General features: G+C 42.4%; 2 protein-coding genes across 6 annotated transcripts in view; one reads left to right on the forward strand and one right to left on the reverse strand.

Moving 5' to 3' along the window:
• Nucleotides 1-11,964, forward strand: part of atxn2l (ataxin 2-like) — a 37,549-nt gene extending 25,585 nt beyond the window's left edge. Inside the window, 11 exon segments of the mRNA XM_080446454.1 lie at nucleotides 619-823; nucleotides 1,386-1,518; nucleotides 1,742-1,811; nucleotides 2,015-2,209; nucleotides 2,809-2,869; nucleotides 7,419-7,588; nucleotides 8,089-8,218; nucleotides 8,470-8,585; nucleotides 9,961-10,143; nucleotides 10,781-10,967; nucleotides 11,607-11,964. Of these exon segments, the coding sequence (XP_080302580.1) occupies nucleotides 619-823; nucleotides 1,386-1,518; nucleotides 1,742-1,811; nucleotides 2,015-2,209; nucleotides 2,809-2,869; nucleotides 7,419-7,588; nucleotides 8,089-8,218; nucleotides 8,470-8,585; nucleotides 9,961-10,143; nucleotides 10,781-10,967; nucleotides 11,607-11,665 (1,509 nt within the window). The 3' untranslated portion in view covers nucleotides 11,666-11,964.
• Nucleotides 11,965-13,916: 1,952 nt separating this feature from the next.
• The window catches only part of LOC308098236 (uncharacterized protein), a 29,252-nt gene continuing 25,238 nt past the window's right edge, over nucleotides 13,917-17,930 (reverse strand). For all 5 annotated transcript variants that reach the window (XM_080446514.1, XM_080446513.1, XM_080446515.1 and 2 more), the window contains 3 exons: nucleotides 17,414-17,512; nucleotides 16,593-16,681; nucleotides 13,917-15,893 (listed from right to left, as the gene is read on the reverse strand). In XM_080446514.1, coding sequence (XP_080302640.1) covers nucleotides 15,879-15,893; nucleotides 16,593-16,681; nucleotides 17,414-17,512 — 203 coding nt within the window. In that variant the 3' untranslated portion in view covers nucleotides 13,917-15,878. The remainder of the gene's footprint in view (nucleotides 15,894-16,592; nucleotides 16,682-17,413; nucleotides 17,513-17,930) is intronic.

Here is a 17,930-nt window from a genome sequence, read left to right on the forward strand (position 1 = left end):
ACGTAGACATATTATCTGATAAATCGTTAGGAAAAGTAAAATACCAATAATTACCAAATAATGTCTTCTCTGTGCTTCTGTTCACAAGACCCATTTCAAGTAAGGATGTTTAGAAAGTATCGATCGTTTGGTCCATAAATATCAAATATCACTTTTAGGTCTTAAACTTTAGAGCTTAAGAGCTCTATTGTGGTTTTAATGAACAACTTTATTTTGTAGCGATTAGGGAACATAATGAAAGAATTGTAACTGTCATATCGCCTCTGTCAGGTGGAAACCTGTCCAAAACCGTTCCTTTTTTATTATCATGTAAAAAAAATAAACATTTTGGCCTGGGCCGTAGCGTGACGGTCCAGGCACCCTAGGCTGCAATGCCAGCCTGACAGCGTGTCACAAGCTCACAATGCCTCGTTGTGAGCTTGTGGATTCGCTATTTTCACAACATTTGTACATTTATGACACTCTTGTCATAAATGTACGAAAAAAAACAAAAAGTTAAAATATGGAGGTAAGAGGTTTCTATCCGACAGCAACGATATACTTAATAGTTACTAATAGTCTCCCTCTCTCTCTCTCTCTCTCTCTCTCTCTCTCTCTCTCTCTCTCTCTCCCCCTCAGCTCCAGCCCAGCTCCAGCTCCTCCTCATCAGCTCACCTCGCCAGTTTAGAATCGTCCTCGCCGGCCGGCGGTGGCGTCGCCGCCCCCCAGCCGGGGGACTCCACCTCGGCGGTCACCAAACCCGCTCAGGAGCAGCAAACACCCGAGGCAGTGTCGTCCTCCTCTGCCGCTACGCCCACCCCTACCACCCCCACCTCCACGCCAGGTGCAACTATAGATCATTTATAGAAATGTTTATATTTATATACCGTTGCTGTCGGGCAGAAACCTCTTTTTACTGTTTTTGTAAAATTAACACATTGAGTGCCAGGTACTATGCATCCAAATCATCCTCGGAGTGCCTGCGTTTTTTAACCGTGTTTTGACGATCTATGGAGCGCCGCAGAAGCCACAACGTGCACCTGGATGTAAAAAATAAGTGTCCGGGGGGTGGGGGAGGGTCCCGTCTATCCACTGGAAAAACATTTTTTTTACCGCCATCGGCCATTTTAGAGCGATAGCCCGTTAAAAATGGCTTGTTTTCACCATAAAAAAAATAATCAGAACTAGAAGTGTTTTTCTCCCAATCCTATGATTGGAGTGGATGTTTTTTGGAATGACGTCACATCCGTTGATTCCTTCTAGGAGAGTCGTGGGATCATTCATAAGCTGTGTTAGAGCGCCCTCTTGTGGAATCTTCAAAAAAAAAAAGACTTAGTTTTACGTTTATGGCACCCAATGTGTTAACTGTCACCCCCCCCCCCCCCTCCCCCCCACACACACACCAGGTGTCCCCCAGTCTGCGGGACCAGACAGGCAATCCGCCGGGACGCCTCAGCCGCCCAGCGCCGGGACCCTCGCCACCGAGGACCCCAGGCCGGACAGCGTCGAGCGCGCCAACAACTCGCCAGTGGCCGTGGTGTAAGTCACTGTCTCTCAAACTTGTTCAAAGTCAAGGACCACCCAAATTGATCTGAAAATCTTTTTTTTCGATATTATTCAAAACTTCTTAAAAAATAGCAGAGTAAGCTTGTAGATCTGCTATTTTTTGAATAGCCAACATATAAATGGTATAAGTGGTTACAAATATTGTGATGCTTTATTAACTACCTTTGCTGGGGACCCCCGTGGAACATACTTACAGGCAGGTGAAGAACTCAACATTAAATCCCAACGCCAAAGAATTCCTTCCCATCAAAGGACCCATTGTCTCGGTCAGTCTCTCTCTCTCTCTCTCTCTCGCTCTCTCTCACACCCACACACACACACACACACACACACACACACGCACCTTTTAGCAAACTCTCTCTTCAGTTTCTTTTTTTTTCCTTCTTTTTTTTCCTCACCTTTTTTTCCCCCACAGTAGAACACGTCTCAAACGCTTGATAACAGCCATTGTTTTTTTCCCCCCCCACAGAAGCCTGCTCCGACGCCCACCCCCCCGCGGCCCACCCCTCCCAGCCCGTCAGTGGTGCTGCCTCCCCCTCCTCCCCCCACACAGGGTGGGGGGGGTCAGCTTGGCGGGGGGGTGGGGGCCATCTACAGCACCCAGCCAGGACCCTACCTGTCCTACGTGTTCAACCCTAACTCCATGCAGGGACACGCTGTCCAGGTATACCACGGCGTCGTAAAACCAGTGGTGTAAAGTAACTTCAGTACATTTACTCCAGCACTGTACTTGTTTTGAGGTATTTTTTTTACTTTACTGGAGTGTTTAAAATGTTTCAGTACTTTTACTTCTGCTCCACTACATCTCGGAGGCAAATATTATACTTTTACTCCACTACAATTATTTGAAAACTTTAGTTACTAGTGACTTTGTAGATTTTGATTATTATTACAAAACATACATTAACCACTTCAGCTCTGTATAAATAGTGTAGTTTAAACGAGTGGTTCACCCCAAAAAAATATCGTATTTTCTATGAATAGCACCATGAAGCCTTGAATTCATATCATTTGGATGACCGGCGGAGTCTCAGGTAGGAGACTCAATTGAGTCTCCTACCGACCGGCCACCCCAGTCATCAAGGTATTGGCTTAGGAATGCAACAAAAACTAAAACAAAATCTCCATGAATTCAAGGCTTCATGAGGTGTGTAATTGATAGAAAATAAATAATTGTTTTGGGTGAACTACTCCTTTTAAATGTTTTTGCATGGTGGATGTGTGAGCTGTTGACTTTGGTGTCATTATCGTTTTGTTTCTCAGGCTCCTCAGATGTACCAGTACATGTCTGCAGTCGCCCAGAGCAAATACCCCAGAGCTAAAGGTACATACACACACACACACACACACACACACACACACACACACACACACACACACACACACACACACACACACACACACACACACACACACACACACGTTTGCATTACTATACTTGTTAGGACATCAACATTTTAGGAAGCCGATTTTATGATTGATTTCTGATTTTTTGGGGGTATTTTTAGCTAGTCTAAAGCCGGAAAATAGCAGATCTACAAGCTCACAACGTGTCGCACTGCGACACGTTGTGAGCTTGTAGATCGGCTATTTTCCGGTGTTTGACATTGCCCCACAACTAAGTATAACATAGGGGAAAAATCAAACCCCAACCCCCTAAACCTAACCTCTAAAGGTCTAATCCTGAACCTGACCCCAACCTGAATCTTTTTCTAATTGTAAACATCTTTTTTCAACCATAAAGTAATGATTTTACAGCATCTATTTCTCATGTTCTACTATTCTTGTGGGGATGTTTGGTCCTCATAAGTACACACACACACACACACACACACACACACACACACACACACACACACACACACACACACACACACACACACAGTGTTGCCATTAGTGTTGCCATTCTTGTAAGGACATCCACAACAAAAAATCATAATTCCATAACGAGTCAACCGCAGCTAAAAACCTGAGCGTAATAGGCTGTGTGCTAGATCGCCTATTTTAATAGCTTTTTTATGTCGGATGCGCATCTCCGGAAGTCTCGCACGACGAGATTTCGCACGTGACGTCATCCACGTCACTTTGTCAACAGTACGGCGGCCCATTTGGGACAAAAACAACGTGGAGCGTTTACTGTCCTTAACTCATTGAGTGCCCGAATTATTTCTGGCTATTTCAGGCCAGTACGATTTAGATTTTTTTAAGTAAAAAAGTTTTTTTAAAAGTGCTTAGGAAGCGAGATACAGCCTTTTTCAGTTATAAGTTAAACAAGGAGTGGATGAAGCTGCAATTCAGATAATGATATCTTGGGTTCTGAATTTTTTTTAATATACTTTTTTTTTGTTTTTTTTTCAAAAAAAAATCACAAACACGGGAAACACGTTAATGGCACGTTGCACCATAGCGGTAAAACACGTGAAACACGTTAATGGCACGTTGCACCATAGCGGTAAAACACGTGAAACACGTTAACACTTGCGTGACTAAGCCATCAATATGACCGATTTTGAGAATTTAAAGTGGATTATCTTCTCTCATGAAGCTCTGAGAAAGTTCCCCTTTCATGACTTTTCCTAAATATTTGTTTCTAATCATCTCCGTTTTTGTTTTTTTTCCTGAAACGTATTATAAATATGAAATATATACCATATATACCATCCCAGCCGTTATATTTCGGCTAAATTGACCGATCTCACCCTCTCTCCCCCAGGGAAGAGCAGTTTACACCTCGATACCCCCCGCAGAGCGGCCCGTAGACGAGCAGACTCTGCTGCGCAGCGAGTCTATGTTGCCATGTCTGCTTATTAAGCGACTTTGGGCTTGTTTTTCACGTCTTTCTATTATTATTATTATTATTATAATTATATATATAATTACATTATAATGGTAATAATTTTGTACTCCACTACAGCTCAGAGGCAAATCTTGTACTTTTACTCCACTACAATTATTTGAAAACTTTAGTTACTAGTTACTTTGCAGATATAAATATCTTTTCATACTTGTTTAGATTAGAGCTTCATGCATGTCCATGATTTTTTATTAGGTAAATATTTATATAGAAAGGTCTAACCAGGGACTGGGGTTGCAAATTAGCCTCGGCTATAAACCCCATTCATGCCTCACTGTTTTCTCAGGGCACAACGAGGCATGCAGTAACATTTTCATAGACCTGACTGCTTATTTCTCTCGCAAAATTTGGCAACCCATTTTCAACTTTAACTTTCATTGCAAAGCGGCGGAAAAAATATCAGATCTACAAGCATACAGCTTGTCACGCAGCAACTGTTTTGTGCTTGTAGATCAGATATTTTGTGCAGGATTGGGCACATGTGGAAACATACCAACGTGTTCACGTGTTGCGCTGTTGTCAGTGACGTGGAAAGTGATGATAGAAGGAGACGCTTTATGCTTAGGCATAATAGGCAAATAATGTGAATAGTATTATTATGAATAATAATAATATTGGTTTGTCAAGAGATATCCATGTGTTTTGGACGATGGAGACAGTCACGTATATTAGACAGAGGCTTCATATAGGATAAGGATAAGGATAATTCCTTTTAACAGGTCGTTCATGAAAGTCCTTGCGGTCTTGTTTCCAATGAGAACCTGTGAGCAATTGGGGTTAAGAGTCTTGCTCAGGGACAAATTTCATATCATCGGCGCATATGCTGGGATAGCCTGGAATCGAACCTGGGGCAACCAGGGCCTCTGGTTCCCTAGGCGGGCTCACTAACCACCCAGCTATGGCCGCCCCGGATATCCATGTTTCACTCAAGAGTTTAATGTACTGCTACAGATTGAGCTGTTTTATACGCTTTTTTAAAATAAAGGTTTTACATACAGAATCTGCAGTTACCATTACAAGTTAGCCTATTTTATTATGTTTCTGCCTGCCTGCAACAAGTGAGTGAGCTCACTGACTCAGCAGAGTGCAATTGAGATGTTAATAGCTATTTAGAAGACAATGGAACCCCCCACTGTTTGGGGGAGAAGGTGTGAGCTCGTCTGGAGCACAGAGGGGAGACAGTGACCAATAGAGACACACGGGGACTACAAATTTCACGCCCACTTTTGAGACAGCGCCGCTACTCGAGGTCCGTTAGAACGATGAACTGCAGCTGCCAATGCATTCCCTATGAGAGGATATGAGAATTAGCCTACTTTTAAAATTATCCTACATTAACTGAAGACGATATTGATTTAAATAAAAATATGTTTCCAAATGTATGGAGTGTCTTTGTCAACATATCTTCTTGTTTTCTTAATAGTTGATGTGTTTCACATTTAATTTGCCACTTTAACGAGTTACCCATAATGTTAACACAGCAGAGGGTAGACAGCAGACGGGCATTTCAGTGACATCACTGTCTTTATGAGCGCCGAGCGCCGACCAGTGGCGTACCCACTGTAGAGGCAGGAGAGGCGGTCGCCTGCCCAACTAAGATCTCGCCTCCCCTAAAAAAATAAATAACCCGAAAATGGGTCATTGCGTGCTTAACTCATTCACTGCCAGAACTTTTTTATTTTTGCGTTTGACAAACTGCCAGAGATTTTTCATAGAAAAAAAAAGTACTCAGGAGCCAAGATACAAAATGTTTAAGTTTTAAGTTAACAAGGAAGTGGATTGGAGTCTAGATCTTCAACAAATCATATCTCCTTGGTCTTTAGGTTAAAAATTAAATAAATAAATAAGAAAACAAATTTTTTTTTTTTGAAAAAATTAAAAGTCGTTTTAGTCGTTCTTGGCAGTGGGGGCTTAAAGGACAAAAGTCGTTTTAGTCGTTCTAGGCAGTGAATGAGTTAATGGCCTCAAAGTCACGCATCCAACAAGCTTTGAACTGAGCATATTGGACCTTCTGTTCCAGAGATAATCACCAAAACCTATTGAAAACGGCCACTTTCGCCAGTTTTCTGGGTATTGAAAACCTCAAGGGATGCGTCCGTGACGTATATACCATGCGACCACTTAAACTCTGGATCTCCGATGCTAGCGGTTTTGACATACTGATGGAGTATATTACAGTATATTGTGGGTAGTATATCGAGATGAAAGATATGGGACATTAAAAAGGACAAATTAAACAAATGGGACAGATTATTAGAACACAAAAAAAATCGCTACAGCCTCAGTAGTTAACCAGTGAAATGACGGTATTTTACAATGCCTCTCATAGAGATTGCATTGAGAGCTGCAGTTCATCGTTCTAACGGACCCCGAGTGTCAAAAGTGGGCGTGGATTTGTAGGCCTTCCGCTTCCGGCCGTGTGTCTCTATAGAATAGCCTGATTTGGGGATCAAAAAGACAGTTTTTCAGGCTGTGTGTGGGATAATGAAACCCCAGTCATGCTAGTGTTAATGGCACGTTGCACCATAGCGGTAAAACACGTGAAACACGTTAATGGCACTGAATGAGTTAAGAACGTTAGATCTCACCAAGAAAAAAATAATAATAACGGGATTAAAATACGCGATCTAGCACACAGCCTATACGACTGGGGTTTTTAGCTGCGGTTGGCTCGTTATGGAATTATGAATTTTTCTACTGTCCCACTCGTCCTAGGATATCATAACATCATAGAAAAGGAAAGAAAACCGCTGGGCGAAATAAATATGTTGTTCCAGGGACCTCCAGAAGCAAAGATTTGAGTTTAAATGTTTAAAAATAATATATGTATTCACAGATTTGCTCAACATGTTCAAGATTGTTCCAAAATATCAGATCTACAAGCTGCTGTTCTAAAAAATGACACCGTATGCGTTCCCGGGTCTTAATGTGTTAACACGTTAAGGCGGTACAGCGGTGAGAGATTATGCTAGGGCGTACCTCAAACAACACCCCTGCCTCCCTCTTCCCCGCTGTGTAGGCCCAGTGGTGGTGGGCCCTCGTCCGGACCACCACGTCACCCAGACGCAGGCCAGCATGATGCAGGCCGCGGCCACGGCCGCGGGGGCTCCGCTGGTGGCCTCGCCCTACCAGCCCTACCTGCAGTACGGACAGGTCATCCAGGCCATGCCTCCGCACTACCACGGACAGGTTGGTCGTACCCTACTGGCAGACACAGTGGTGTAAAGTAACTGAGTACATTTACTCAAGTACTGTACTTAAAGGGATAATTCACTTTCCCCAAAAAAAATTGGGTCATTTTATCGTCTACTCAGGCTTTTGTTTTTTGTTATTTTTATTTTATTTTATTATACTTTTTAGTTGTTATACTTTTGTTAGTTTTTGTTGTTTCGTTAGTTTTTGTTAACTATAATAACCTTGATGTGTAACATTATTTTTTATTTTATTTTTAAACTTTTTTATTGCCATTCATATTCATTGACAGGCAATTTATTGCAAAAAAAGTATACATTTTTCCAACAAAAAAAAAAAAAAAAAAAACTGAAACAAGTACATTAAAGAAAAAGAATAATATAAATGAATAAGTAAATAGACAAACAATAGTAAAGAAAAAACAAAACACAACAAAGCGTAACTTTTTTTTTAAATATTTTTGATTTTGAACATTCTTTCATGTATTGTTCTTGCAGCCCATGTACTCCATGCTGCAGGGGGGAGGAGCCAGGATGCTGACGTCCCCTCAGGCCATGGGGGCCCCCGGCCCCCCCCAGTACCCCGGCCAGGCCGAGGGGCCTCCAGGACCACAACAGGCCATGTATGGTAAGCAGGGAGGGGGGGTATTTGGACCCCCATCTCGAAATATTTTGTTCAAGGGACCCCCCAGAAGCAAAGATTTGAGTTAAAAATGTATATATTCAAAGATTTGCTCACATTTTCACTACTTTTTTCCAAAAATAGCAGCATAGCGCGGCACTCGGTGCCAATTATTTGAGGGCCCACTTTGCAATAACCTCGCGAGTGGCATGTTCTAACTCTGCTCCCCCTCCTCCTCCTCTCTCGTGGTCTGGCAGCCCCGCAGGCCTTCTCTCAACACTCTGGGTCCATGCACCACCCGCAGCCCCCCAGCACGCCCACAGGGAGCCAACCCCAACCCCAGCACTCAGCTCCCAGTCCCGGACACGCACAGGTGAGAGGGGCTAATGTCTTCTCGGGCAATGGTTCTCAAACGTTTTCAAGGACCCCCAAAATGATATGTATTTGGATATGTACCGCTAGGCCAGCGGCCCGGGCCGCTGATGCACATTTAACCACAATCAATTATTATTGCTTACATTTTTTTTAATAGTTTCTTTTGTAAAATTTGTATCCCACAATTTTGTAACCCATTTTTTCACCCAGTGCCAATTGTCTAAGTAATCCTGGGCGCTACACTCTGCCAGCCTAGGGAGAGCCTAGAGTCGAGCTCATGCCAATGCCGCTATTCCAGCCAGTTCCTTTCCCCTCCATCAGGCGCCCCGGCTGACCAGGGGGAGGCAAACCTCAGTCATGGGAGTGTTAACACATTGATTGCCTAGATCAAGTTAACTCGTTTTTCAAATCCATCACTTGATTACCTAGATCGAGTTAACTCGTTTAAAAAAATATATATATGGGGGCATAATGGGGGCACGGTGGCACAGTCGGTAGTGCTGTCGCCTCACAGCTAGAAGGTCCTGGGTTCGATTCCCGCAGGGGACGCTGTGGGCGCTGGGGGCGTGTTCTCTCCTCCGCGTCATCAGTGCCCATACCCTAGGTGGGGTTGGCGAAAGGGCCTTTCTGTGTGGAGTTTGCATGTTCTCCCCGTGTCTCCTAGGGTAGGTACCCTCACAAAAACATGCAGTAATCCTGGTCACTATACTGCCTCCTCCTGGCCAGCCGGGGCGCCTGATGGAGGGGAAGGGAACTAGTTGGAATAACGTGTTCCTTCCACGCGCTACGTCCAACCAGGGAAACTCTCCCCTGTCAGGTGATAAGAAGGTCAGTTGGCTCTCATGCATTGAAGGAGGCATGAGCTCGGCCCTGGCCTCCCTAGGTTGGCAGAGGGAAGGTAGTGCCCAGGATTACATAGACAATTGGCACTGGGTGTAAAAAATATGGTTACAAAATCGCGGGATAAAAATTTAGTAAAAATATATATATATATATATATATATATATATATATATTTTTTTTTATATATATATTTTCAAATTTGACCCAAAGACCAAGGAGATATGATTTTTCAAAGATATAGACTCCTATCCACTTCCTTGTTAAGGGGTCTATGACGGGTGGTTTTCACCAAAAGCAAATGTTTCCAAATCCTTTAACATGGAAGCAAATGTTTGTTTGTTTTTTGCGATCACGTGATTTTCTGCTTCATGGGTTCACTGGGACTCAAATGATGACTCTGAGTTTAGAGGCGTTGAAAACGTTGAAGGCCCCTGGTCTAGAGGGTTTAAGTTGTTTAACTTGATCAGAGTTGATTGTTGTGGTTCTCGCTCCTATAACTTGCTCCTAACATTGCCTCTGTTCCCCTACAGTCGGGTCAGGGGGGTCCTCAGCCTCAGTCCATGTACCACTCTGGTGGTCTGTCAGCCTCCTCTCCTCCTAACCTCCCCCTGGGCCACAGCTCCCCCCAGGCCTCCTACCCCATGCAGAGCTACAGCCTGCAGGCACACCAGCACATGGCTCACGGATTCCCCTCCATCAGCCAGCTCACACAGGTACAAGCAAGACTGACATTTACAATGTCATTTACAGGGTGGCTACCGATATGAAGAAAGTGTGTGTGTGTGTGTGTGTGTGTGTGTGTGTGTGTGTGTGTGTGTGTGTGTGTGTGTGTGTGTGTGTGTGTGTGTGTGTGTGTGTGTGTGTGTGTGTGTGTGTGTGTGTGTGTGTGTGTGTGTGTGTGTGTGTGTGAAATCTCACACCGCTGTGCTCTGCCATGTCTCTCTCTCTCTCCTAAATAAACCCCTAACAGTACTGTTGTTAGGGTCATATTATGGTCACTGATGGACAGTAAACAAAATACATTCATTTGAGTACTGTACTGTGACGGGAGCTGCTGTTCTTTTCCATGTTTCCTTTAGCAAATGATTGAATATATGTCAGTCGTTTCTTTGTTTATTGAAGTCATTCGTCATATCTGCCTTGTGAGATTATTCTTTTTTTTTAATAAAGCCTGAAAGGAAAACAGAAATGTAATTTGATATGTTCCAATGTTCAAGGCCAAAACCACAATTAAATCTGGACAGGGCAATCCGCCCTCTAGATATATTATAACTCTATGTAATGGGTTTAAGTGGTTAAACGTCAAGTAAAATGGTAACGACCCTAACTGTCCCCTCCTCCTCCCTCTAGGCCCACGTAGCGGCGGGGATGTCGGGCCCTCACCACCACGCCACCGGCCCCCACGGCCCCCCGCCCCAGCAGGTCATGCTCCACTATGCCGCCGCCGCTCCCCAGCAGGGCGGCGCCAACGCGCCTCAGCACGGCCCCCCGCCACAGCAGGGCACACACCAACACTACTACATAGGACACCCACAAGGTACACACACACACACACGCACACGCACACGCACACACACACACACACACGAATAGGTGGTGCAGATTACACTTTTTCATAGATTTCATAGATAGCTCCATTGACTAGCATCGGTGTTGTGTAAATAGTGTTTTGTTTATTTCATACATTTAACCACTGAAATCCTGAATACTTAGAAAACTTGACCTTTCCCTGTCCCTCCCTGTCTCTCCAGCTTTTTGGAAAACAGAAAATACCCTTTAATGGCAGGATACCAATTTTGTCCAATACTATCAAGAGATAGCCTCGATCTCCGGGCTTTTATTTTCCTTCGCGTTTTGCTCAAAATGAAAGCCTGGACCTAGTTGTTGAAATTTCTAGGAATAGGAGTCAAACTAGGAAGTGGGAGTCAAACTGTAACACTTTAACACAGTTTTTTTTAAAGCTGATAAATGGGTTTTCTCTCCTTATTGGCTGAAATTGGCAAACCACCTGAAAATGTATGTTGTATTTATTAAAGAGCAGGACAGACAAACACTGTAATATAGCAATGATTACTATCACAATATAGAGCTTTAAAATGTTTAACAAAAAAAAAAAAAAAAATTTAACCAAAGCATATCACTTACATCACATTTTAAAGGTAACATGTTCTTCCAGCTCTCCAGGTGCAGGCTCACCCCAGCCAGCAGCTGTCCTTCCACCCCGCCGGAAACTGAACCTTTCCTGGAGGGGGCCTCGCCACCGACCCACCCACCCAGGCTCCCACAGGGGCCGCCCCTCCGGGGGCCCCCTCAGCAACCACTATGGAGTCTTTTTCGCAGGGTCTCCGAGGACCCCTTCAAGTTGGAATCCTACCAGAATAACGGCCACACCCCCCTCCCCCCACGACCCTCCCTAAACGTCACCCATGTTCATCACATTCCCCACCCCCCCTAACCCCCACCAACACTACAAAAGTAGTTCTAATGTATTATTTTTTTTAAGAACCCCCTAGTCTGGGGGCGGGGCGAACATTCGGCGGAAAACGGCCGACGGACAAGCTCACAACGCGTTCGCGTTGTGAGCTTGTCCGTCGGCTGTTTTTCCGCCGAATATTATTTAAGCGCTGTAGCGAAAACAGGAGAGGTCCCGAGCATACAGCCCAGGGGGAACTCCAGGTCGACTAAGTACATAGGGTTTTTTAAGTGGTTAACGGAAAAGGAGGGGAGCGAGGCGGTATCGGAGAATGAGTTTATTTTTTTTGGAATTCCACGATGAAGACGATTTGTAAGACGTGTGAACACAGACTGTTTTTCTTCCGCGGAGGTAGTGGGATTGAAAGAGGGTGAAACCCGGGATGAAATGTGATTTCTAAACTTCTGGACTGGCTACAGCGATGATATCAATCCCTCCCTCTCCTCTCCCCAACCTTTTTTTTTAGCAAGCGACGCCACACTACAGATGAAATGATTGAAAAGGTCAAAAAAATTATTTAAAAAAAAAAACGAATAAAAACAAAACGTTTTCAATTCATTCTCAAGCTGTGTCCCCGGTGAGTTTCTTAACTCTCAGTGCTTTGTTTAAAGTTTATAGTCATACGGTGTGTAACCTTTTCAATTAAACAAAAGTTTTGTTTTTGATATAATCTTTCATTGCTTTGTTCTTCACAAAAACCACAATTTTTTGTTACCTGGAAATGTATTTGTTTATGTACTGTATTTTAAAGTTTTTAAAGACTACTAAAGACTACCTACACAGTATGACTTAAACTTCTGGATTTCATAGTGGGATTATATATATATATATATATACACACACAAAATAAAATTTTTAAAAAGAACATTTGTAACTCAAATCTTTGCTTCTGGGTATTCTACACGTGTACAAAAAATATGTACAAAATCATATGTATTTGGCCACGGACCCCAAAATATGTTGTTCCAGGGACCCCCCCAGAAGCAAATATTTTAGTTAAAAATGTTTGTTTAAAAAAAAAATATATATATACATATATTCAAGCCATAGACAGGTAAGCACCATAGATGACACGTAAGCACCATAGTAAGCACCATAGACAACAGGTAAGCACCAAAGGAAGCACCATAGAAGACGGGTTAAGCACCAGCTGGTCTTCACTCTTTGAATGGGTTAGTACAATGATAGCAAAAATAGCAGATCTACAAGCTCAAAACACGTCGCAGTTTTGAGATTGTAGATCGGCTATTTTTGCTACTTTTGTGTGACATAGACTGGCAAAAAAGTTAAAATACGGAGAGACAGTATTATGCAATGTGGCCCTCTGGAGTGAGTGTGGAAATATAGTGGTCCTCTCCATCATCAAAGTTGCATCACCCCTGCTGTAGTGTGATCAAGTAGGGCATTAATAAACAAAAAGTAAAAATATGGAGATAAGAGGTTTCTGCCCGACAGCGACGATAAGCATTTCAGTGTGAATTTGAGGAGGCTGTGAGACGGACAGATGATTCAAATGATATATCAGAATGGTTTATTTAAACGTGACACACGGTGTTAACTTAGTTGCCAAACTAAATGAAAACACATAAATACAATACTGTGTACAATAAATGTTCTCAGGACTCGTCAGTGAATCACACAAAAGCACAACAGTGACAATGCATAATTCCATTGTCACTAAAATTACATACACTAGTAGTCCATACCCGTGGGGGGATATGTGCACATAATCTGGCAACCCCATTCATCCCATAGCTCGCGTGGCCATCCCACAGCTGGGCAGCCGTAACCATGGCGATTTTCTTTGACATAAAAACGCTAATAAACAGCGGACAGTTGGGGAAAGCGAAAAGCGGGCTTCGCTGTTCAGTGCACAAGGTAATGGCCAATGGCTGTGTGCAAATGCAGATCAATATGCTCAAGCCACTGAGGAGAACCGGGCAGAACAATTTTGGGCTCACCACCCTCACACAGAGCTTTGTAGAATTATAGGAGGATAGGAGGATAGGATAGGCTATAAATCCATAGATTAAAAGCACATACGTACATAATACACCACACACTGCATCTTTGCTCGTAAAAACATGCACAGTCTGCATATACACTCAGTATAAAAATAAAAAACTCACTTAAAGCAACTTGTTGACTTGTGGGTTGGCTTATTCCAAGTTCTCATTGACCAATATTCACAGGGCAGCCATTTTGTTTGTACATCACACCCAAGGTGGGTTTCCCACCCTGAGAATGTCCACTCTGTTTTTATAAATATAGTACATACTGTCAATGTTACATAAACTGCCATATGCCATGAAATAAACAATCAACTCATAGTTGACAACTGATGGTCAAAATGTTAACAATTAAAACATGCCACACAAAAAAAGTGGAGAGTCCAATGCAAAAACAATAGAGGAAGGAAATCACTGTATAATACAAAAACAATTAAATGTATTAATGCCTTCAAAACAGCTATTTTACAACTTTTTGTTTAAGCAAACAAACATTGGCATTACAATTATTTTTGCATTATTTAGGCAAACAAACAAGGCATTACAATTATTTTTGCATTATACTGTGGTCTCCCTCCTCAACAATTACAACATGAAATAACATGATATGGCAGCCTTTTCTCCTCCCTACACTCATCATATCGTTGCTCTCGGGCAGAAACGTTGTATCTTATTTAAACTTAGCTTCTTTCAGTTCAGGGACATTAAAAGGTCCCCGACAAAGTGTCAAAATATGATATGACGAGTAGGGTATGAGAATGGGTTAGATATGGAATGTTTTATATAGTTTCACACTACAGAATCAAATGTGACATGGAGGCCTATCTACATCCAGCCATGGATCTCACAGAGAAAATAATATGAATATTGTACATTTTCTCACTTTAGGTGAGAGCATTTAGACAAGCACACTGTTTAAAAGTTCCATAGAAACCTCACGTTTCCTTCAGTTATTCTCTGTCATACGATGCATCATACATGTCATACATCAATAATAGCCTATAATATACCGCAAGGCGTTGTGAGCTTGCACATAGGAGGAACCATAGACCCAGAGTCTTAAAGGACCATTTTCTAACGTATCTTCGTTTAACTGGTCTTCACTAATGCTCATTATACATTGGTCGGCTATGGACAGTACAGAAACCGACCTACCATCATCACCGATGCCATCGATATCGATACCATCATCGATGGGGATTCCCAGCTAATAGACACTACCGCCTTTCTCTTCCTGCCTACCAATGATGTCATTGGCAGGCAGGTTTCTGAACTGTCCACAGCCCTCCTCTAAGACACAGAATTTAGGGTAGATTATTAGACAATCGTGGACAATATTATTTAACCAATTTTATGAAGATAAGGTTGAAAATGGTCAAAAAGTTGAAAGTGCTCCTTTAACCCATTAAGACCGGGAACGCATCTGTGTCTTTAAACATTATTTTATATTTTGGCTATTTTTGAAAAATCGTGAAAATATAATATTTTGAAATGGGGGTCCGCGGCCAAATACATATAATTTTGGGGGTCCTTAATTTGAAGAAAAAAAAACACTGATTATAGCAACATACGTTTTTTCCAAAAACTGTTAGGATTTAGAAGACATTTTTAGAATCCCCAGAAGCAAAGATTTGAGTTACAAATGTTTGCTTTAAAAAAATATATATATTCAAAGATTTGCACACATTCTCTAGTTATAAAAAAAAAAAGCAGATCTACAAGTTCATAGCCCGCGCTATGAGCTTGTAGATCTGCTATTTTTGAATAGCCAAAGAAATCTTAAAATGTCTAATGCTTAATGGGTCAAGGCTAAGCTTTTCCTCTTTGACTTGGGGTTTGATGTTCCCTATACCTATCTCCGGTGACTGATGTTTCTCTGTGGGTCATGCCCCAAAGTGCCTGTTACCCTCTCCATGTGTCCATCAGTCCAAGCAGTCAGCTTGTGTCCCATCATGCAACCGGCTGGCTATCTGTCAATCATCTGTAAACAAAACATATGAGAGATGGTCACCAGGCAAGTTGAACATTGTTGCTATTGGGTGGAAACCTTGTATGTCCAAAACTGTTACTTTTCAAGAAATGGATCCATTGTAGATCACCATTGTAGTCACCAAGCTCATGTTAAAACCTTTCATTGGTTTAATATTGATAAAAACCCACAGATACACTTAACCACATACCTAAAAATATCACATCTACATTGTGAGCTTGTAGATCTGCTATTTTTCATACTTAAAGGGATAGTTCACCCAAAAAAAATATTTTTTTCCCTATCGATTAGTCACCCCATGGAGACTTGAATCGGATTGGATATTCTTTTTGTTTTTATCGCATTCCTAAGCCAATCATTTGATGACCAGCGGACCGGTAGGCAGCGGTTCCGGTAGGAGAGACAAAGTAGACTCTGTGTCTCCTACCGGAACCGCTGCCGGTCATCAAATTATTGGCTTAGGAATGCGACAAAAACTAAAAAGCATCCGTGAATTCAAGTCTCCTTGCGGGTGACTAATTGATAGGGAAAAAAACATTTTGGGGGTGAACTATACCTTTAAGCGTGACACCGTTGGTCGGCGAAGTAGGGCTTTCATTCACGAAAACAAACATAAAAAGAAATATGGACATAAGACAGTCTTTTGCCCTGACAGCAACCAAACATGTGTGGACTTATATTTGACCGTACCGCTGGTTGATTGACATAGTTGCCATCATCGTCATCATCTTCATCATCGCTGCTATCGCTAAGGTCGTTACAGTAATCAGCCTTCCCACCTGGAACAGAGGTTTGGAATAGGGATGCGTTAGGGTTCACCAGTGGTGGAAAGTAACTAAGTACATTATATACTTTTGCTTCTACTCCACTACATCTCAGAGGCAAATATTGTACTTTTACTCACTACAATTAAATGAAAACTTTAGTTACTAGTTACTTTGCAATTATCACTTATTATTATAAAACATACACTAACCACTTTAGCCTATATAAAACCAGAAAAGCCGTGCATAGGAGCCGCGAATCCCCTCCATTGACTTTGTTACGTTTTGTTACGTTTTGGACCGCTTTGGACGTTCGCTTGAACCTACTCAGCGCCGTCCGAGTTATGTACCGATAGGCACAGAATCGTACATCATGTTGTGGGGACTGCTCTGCTTCCGGGTTGCAACCCATGTTATTTCACAGTGGGTTTCGCGGCTCCTATGAACGGCTTTTCGGGTTTTCTGGTCGTCTATTTACGGAATTCAGTCAAGTCAATCCGTGCTATTTCACCGTGTTCTGTGAGATCAGGCAGGCATTATATATGTATGTATTGTATGTCTTACTGATAAATTGAGTACAATGGACCACAATGGAAACAAGGCCCCTGGGGCCATTTTTGTTCCATTTGTACGCTCTTATGGGGGTCCATGGCCTAATGCATACTAAAGTGGGGCTCCTTGGAATAAAAAAGAAACTTGCTTAAAACACTGGCTTATGGTCAGTGAATGACTGAGTTTCCAACTCACCTGATCTCTTCCGGGGGTCCCGGGGGTCCCGGGCTTTCAGGGGGTTCAGAGGGTTCAGAGGGGTCAGGGGATTCAGGGGGTCCACATTCAAATAATCACCTGACCAACAGCAAAGAAACAAAGTGACAATGATCAAATCCTAACCTAAACGAGGACATTTCTGAACATAGACGTTTGTCTACTGCAGGGGTCTTCAAAGTTTTTTAGGGCTAGGGCCCCCCATCTGAGGGAGAGCGATGAAGCAGGGACCCCACACATCATATTGTATACGATTGTGCAGCAGATTAAACTTTTTATTAGATTCCATACAATAGATGATGTTAGATGTTAGATTCATGTTAATGTGTATTTTCAGACATCTAACCATCTAAAATGCATTTATAACCCAAATCTTCTTTAACCCATTCAAACCGGGAACGCATTTCTGCCATTTTTAGATTTTTTTGGGCTATTAAATTTTTTGGAAACATTGTGGAAAATGTGCGCAAATCTTTGAATATATTATATATTTTTAGTG

The sequence above is a fragment of the Gymnoscopelus braueri genome (assembly GCF_963280865.1).
Source record: "Gymnoscopelus braueri genome assembly, chromosome: 13".
In the NCBI taxonomy this organism is placed as follows: Eukaryota; Metazoa; Chordata; class Actinopteri; order Myctophiformes; family Myctophidae; genus Gymnoscopelus; species Gymnoscopelus braueri.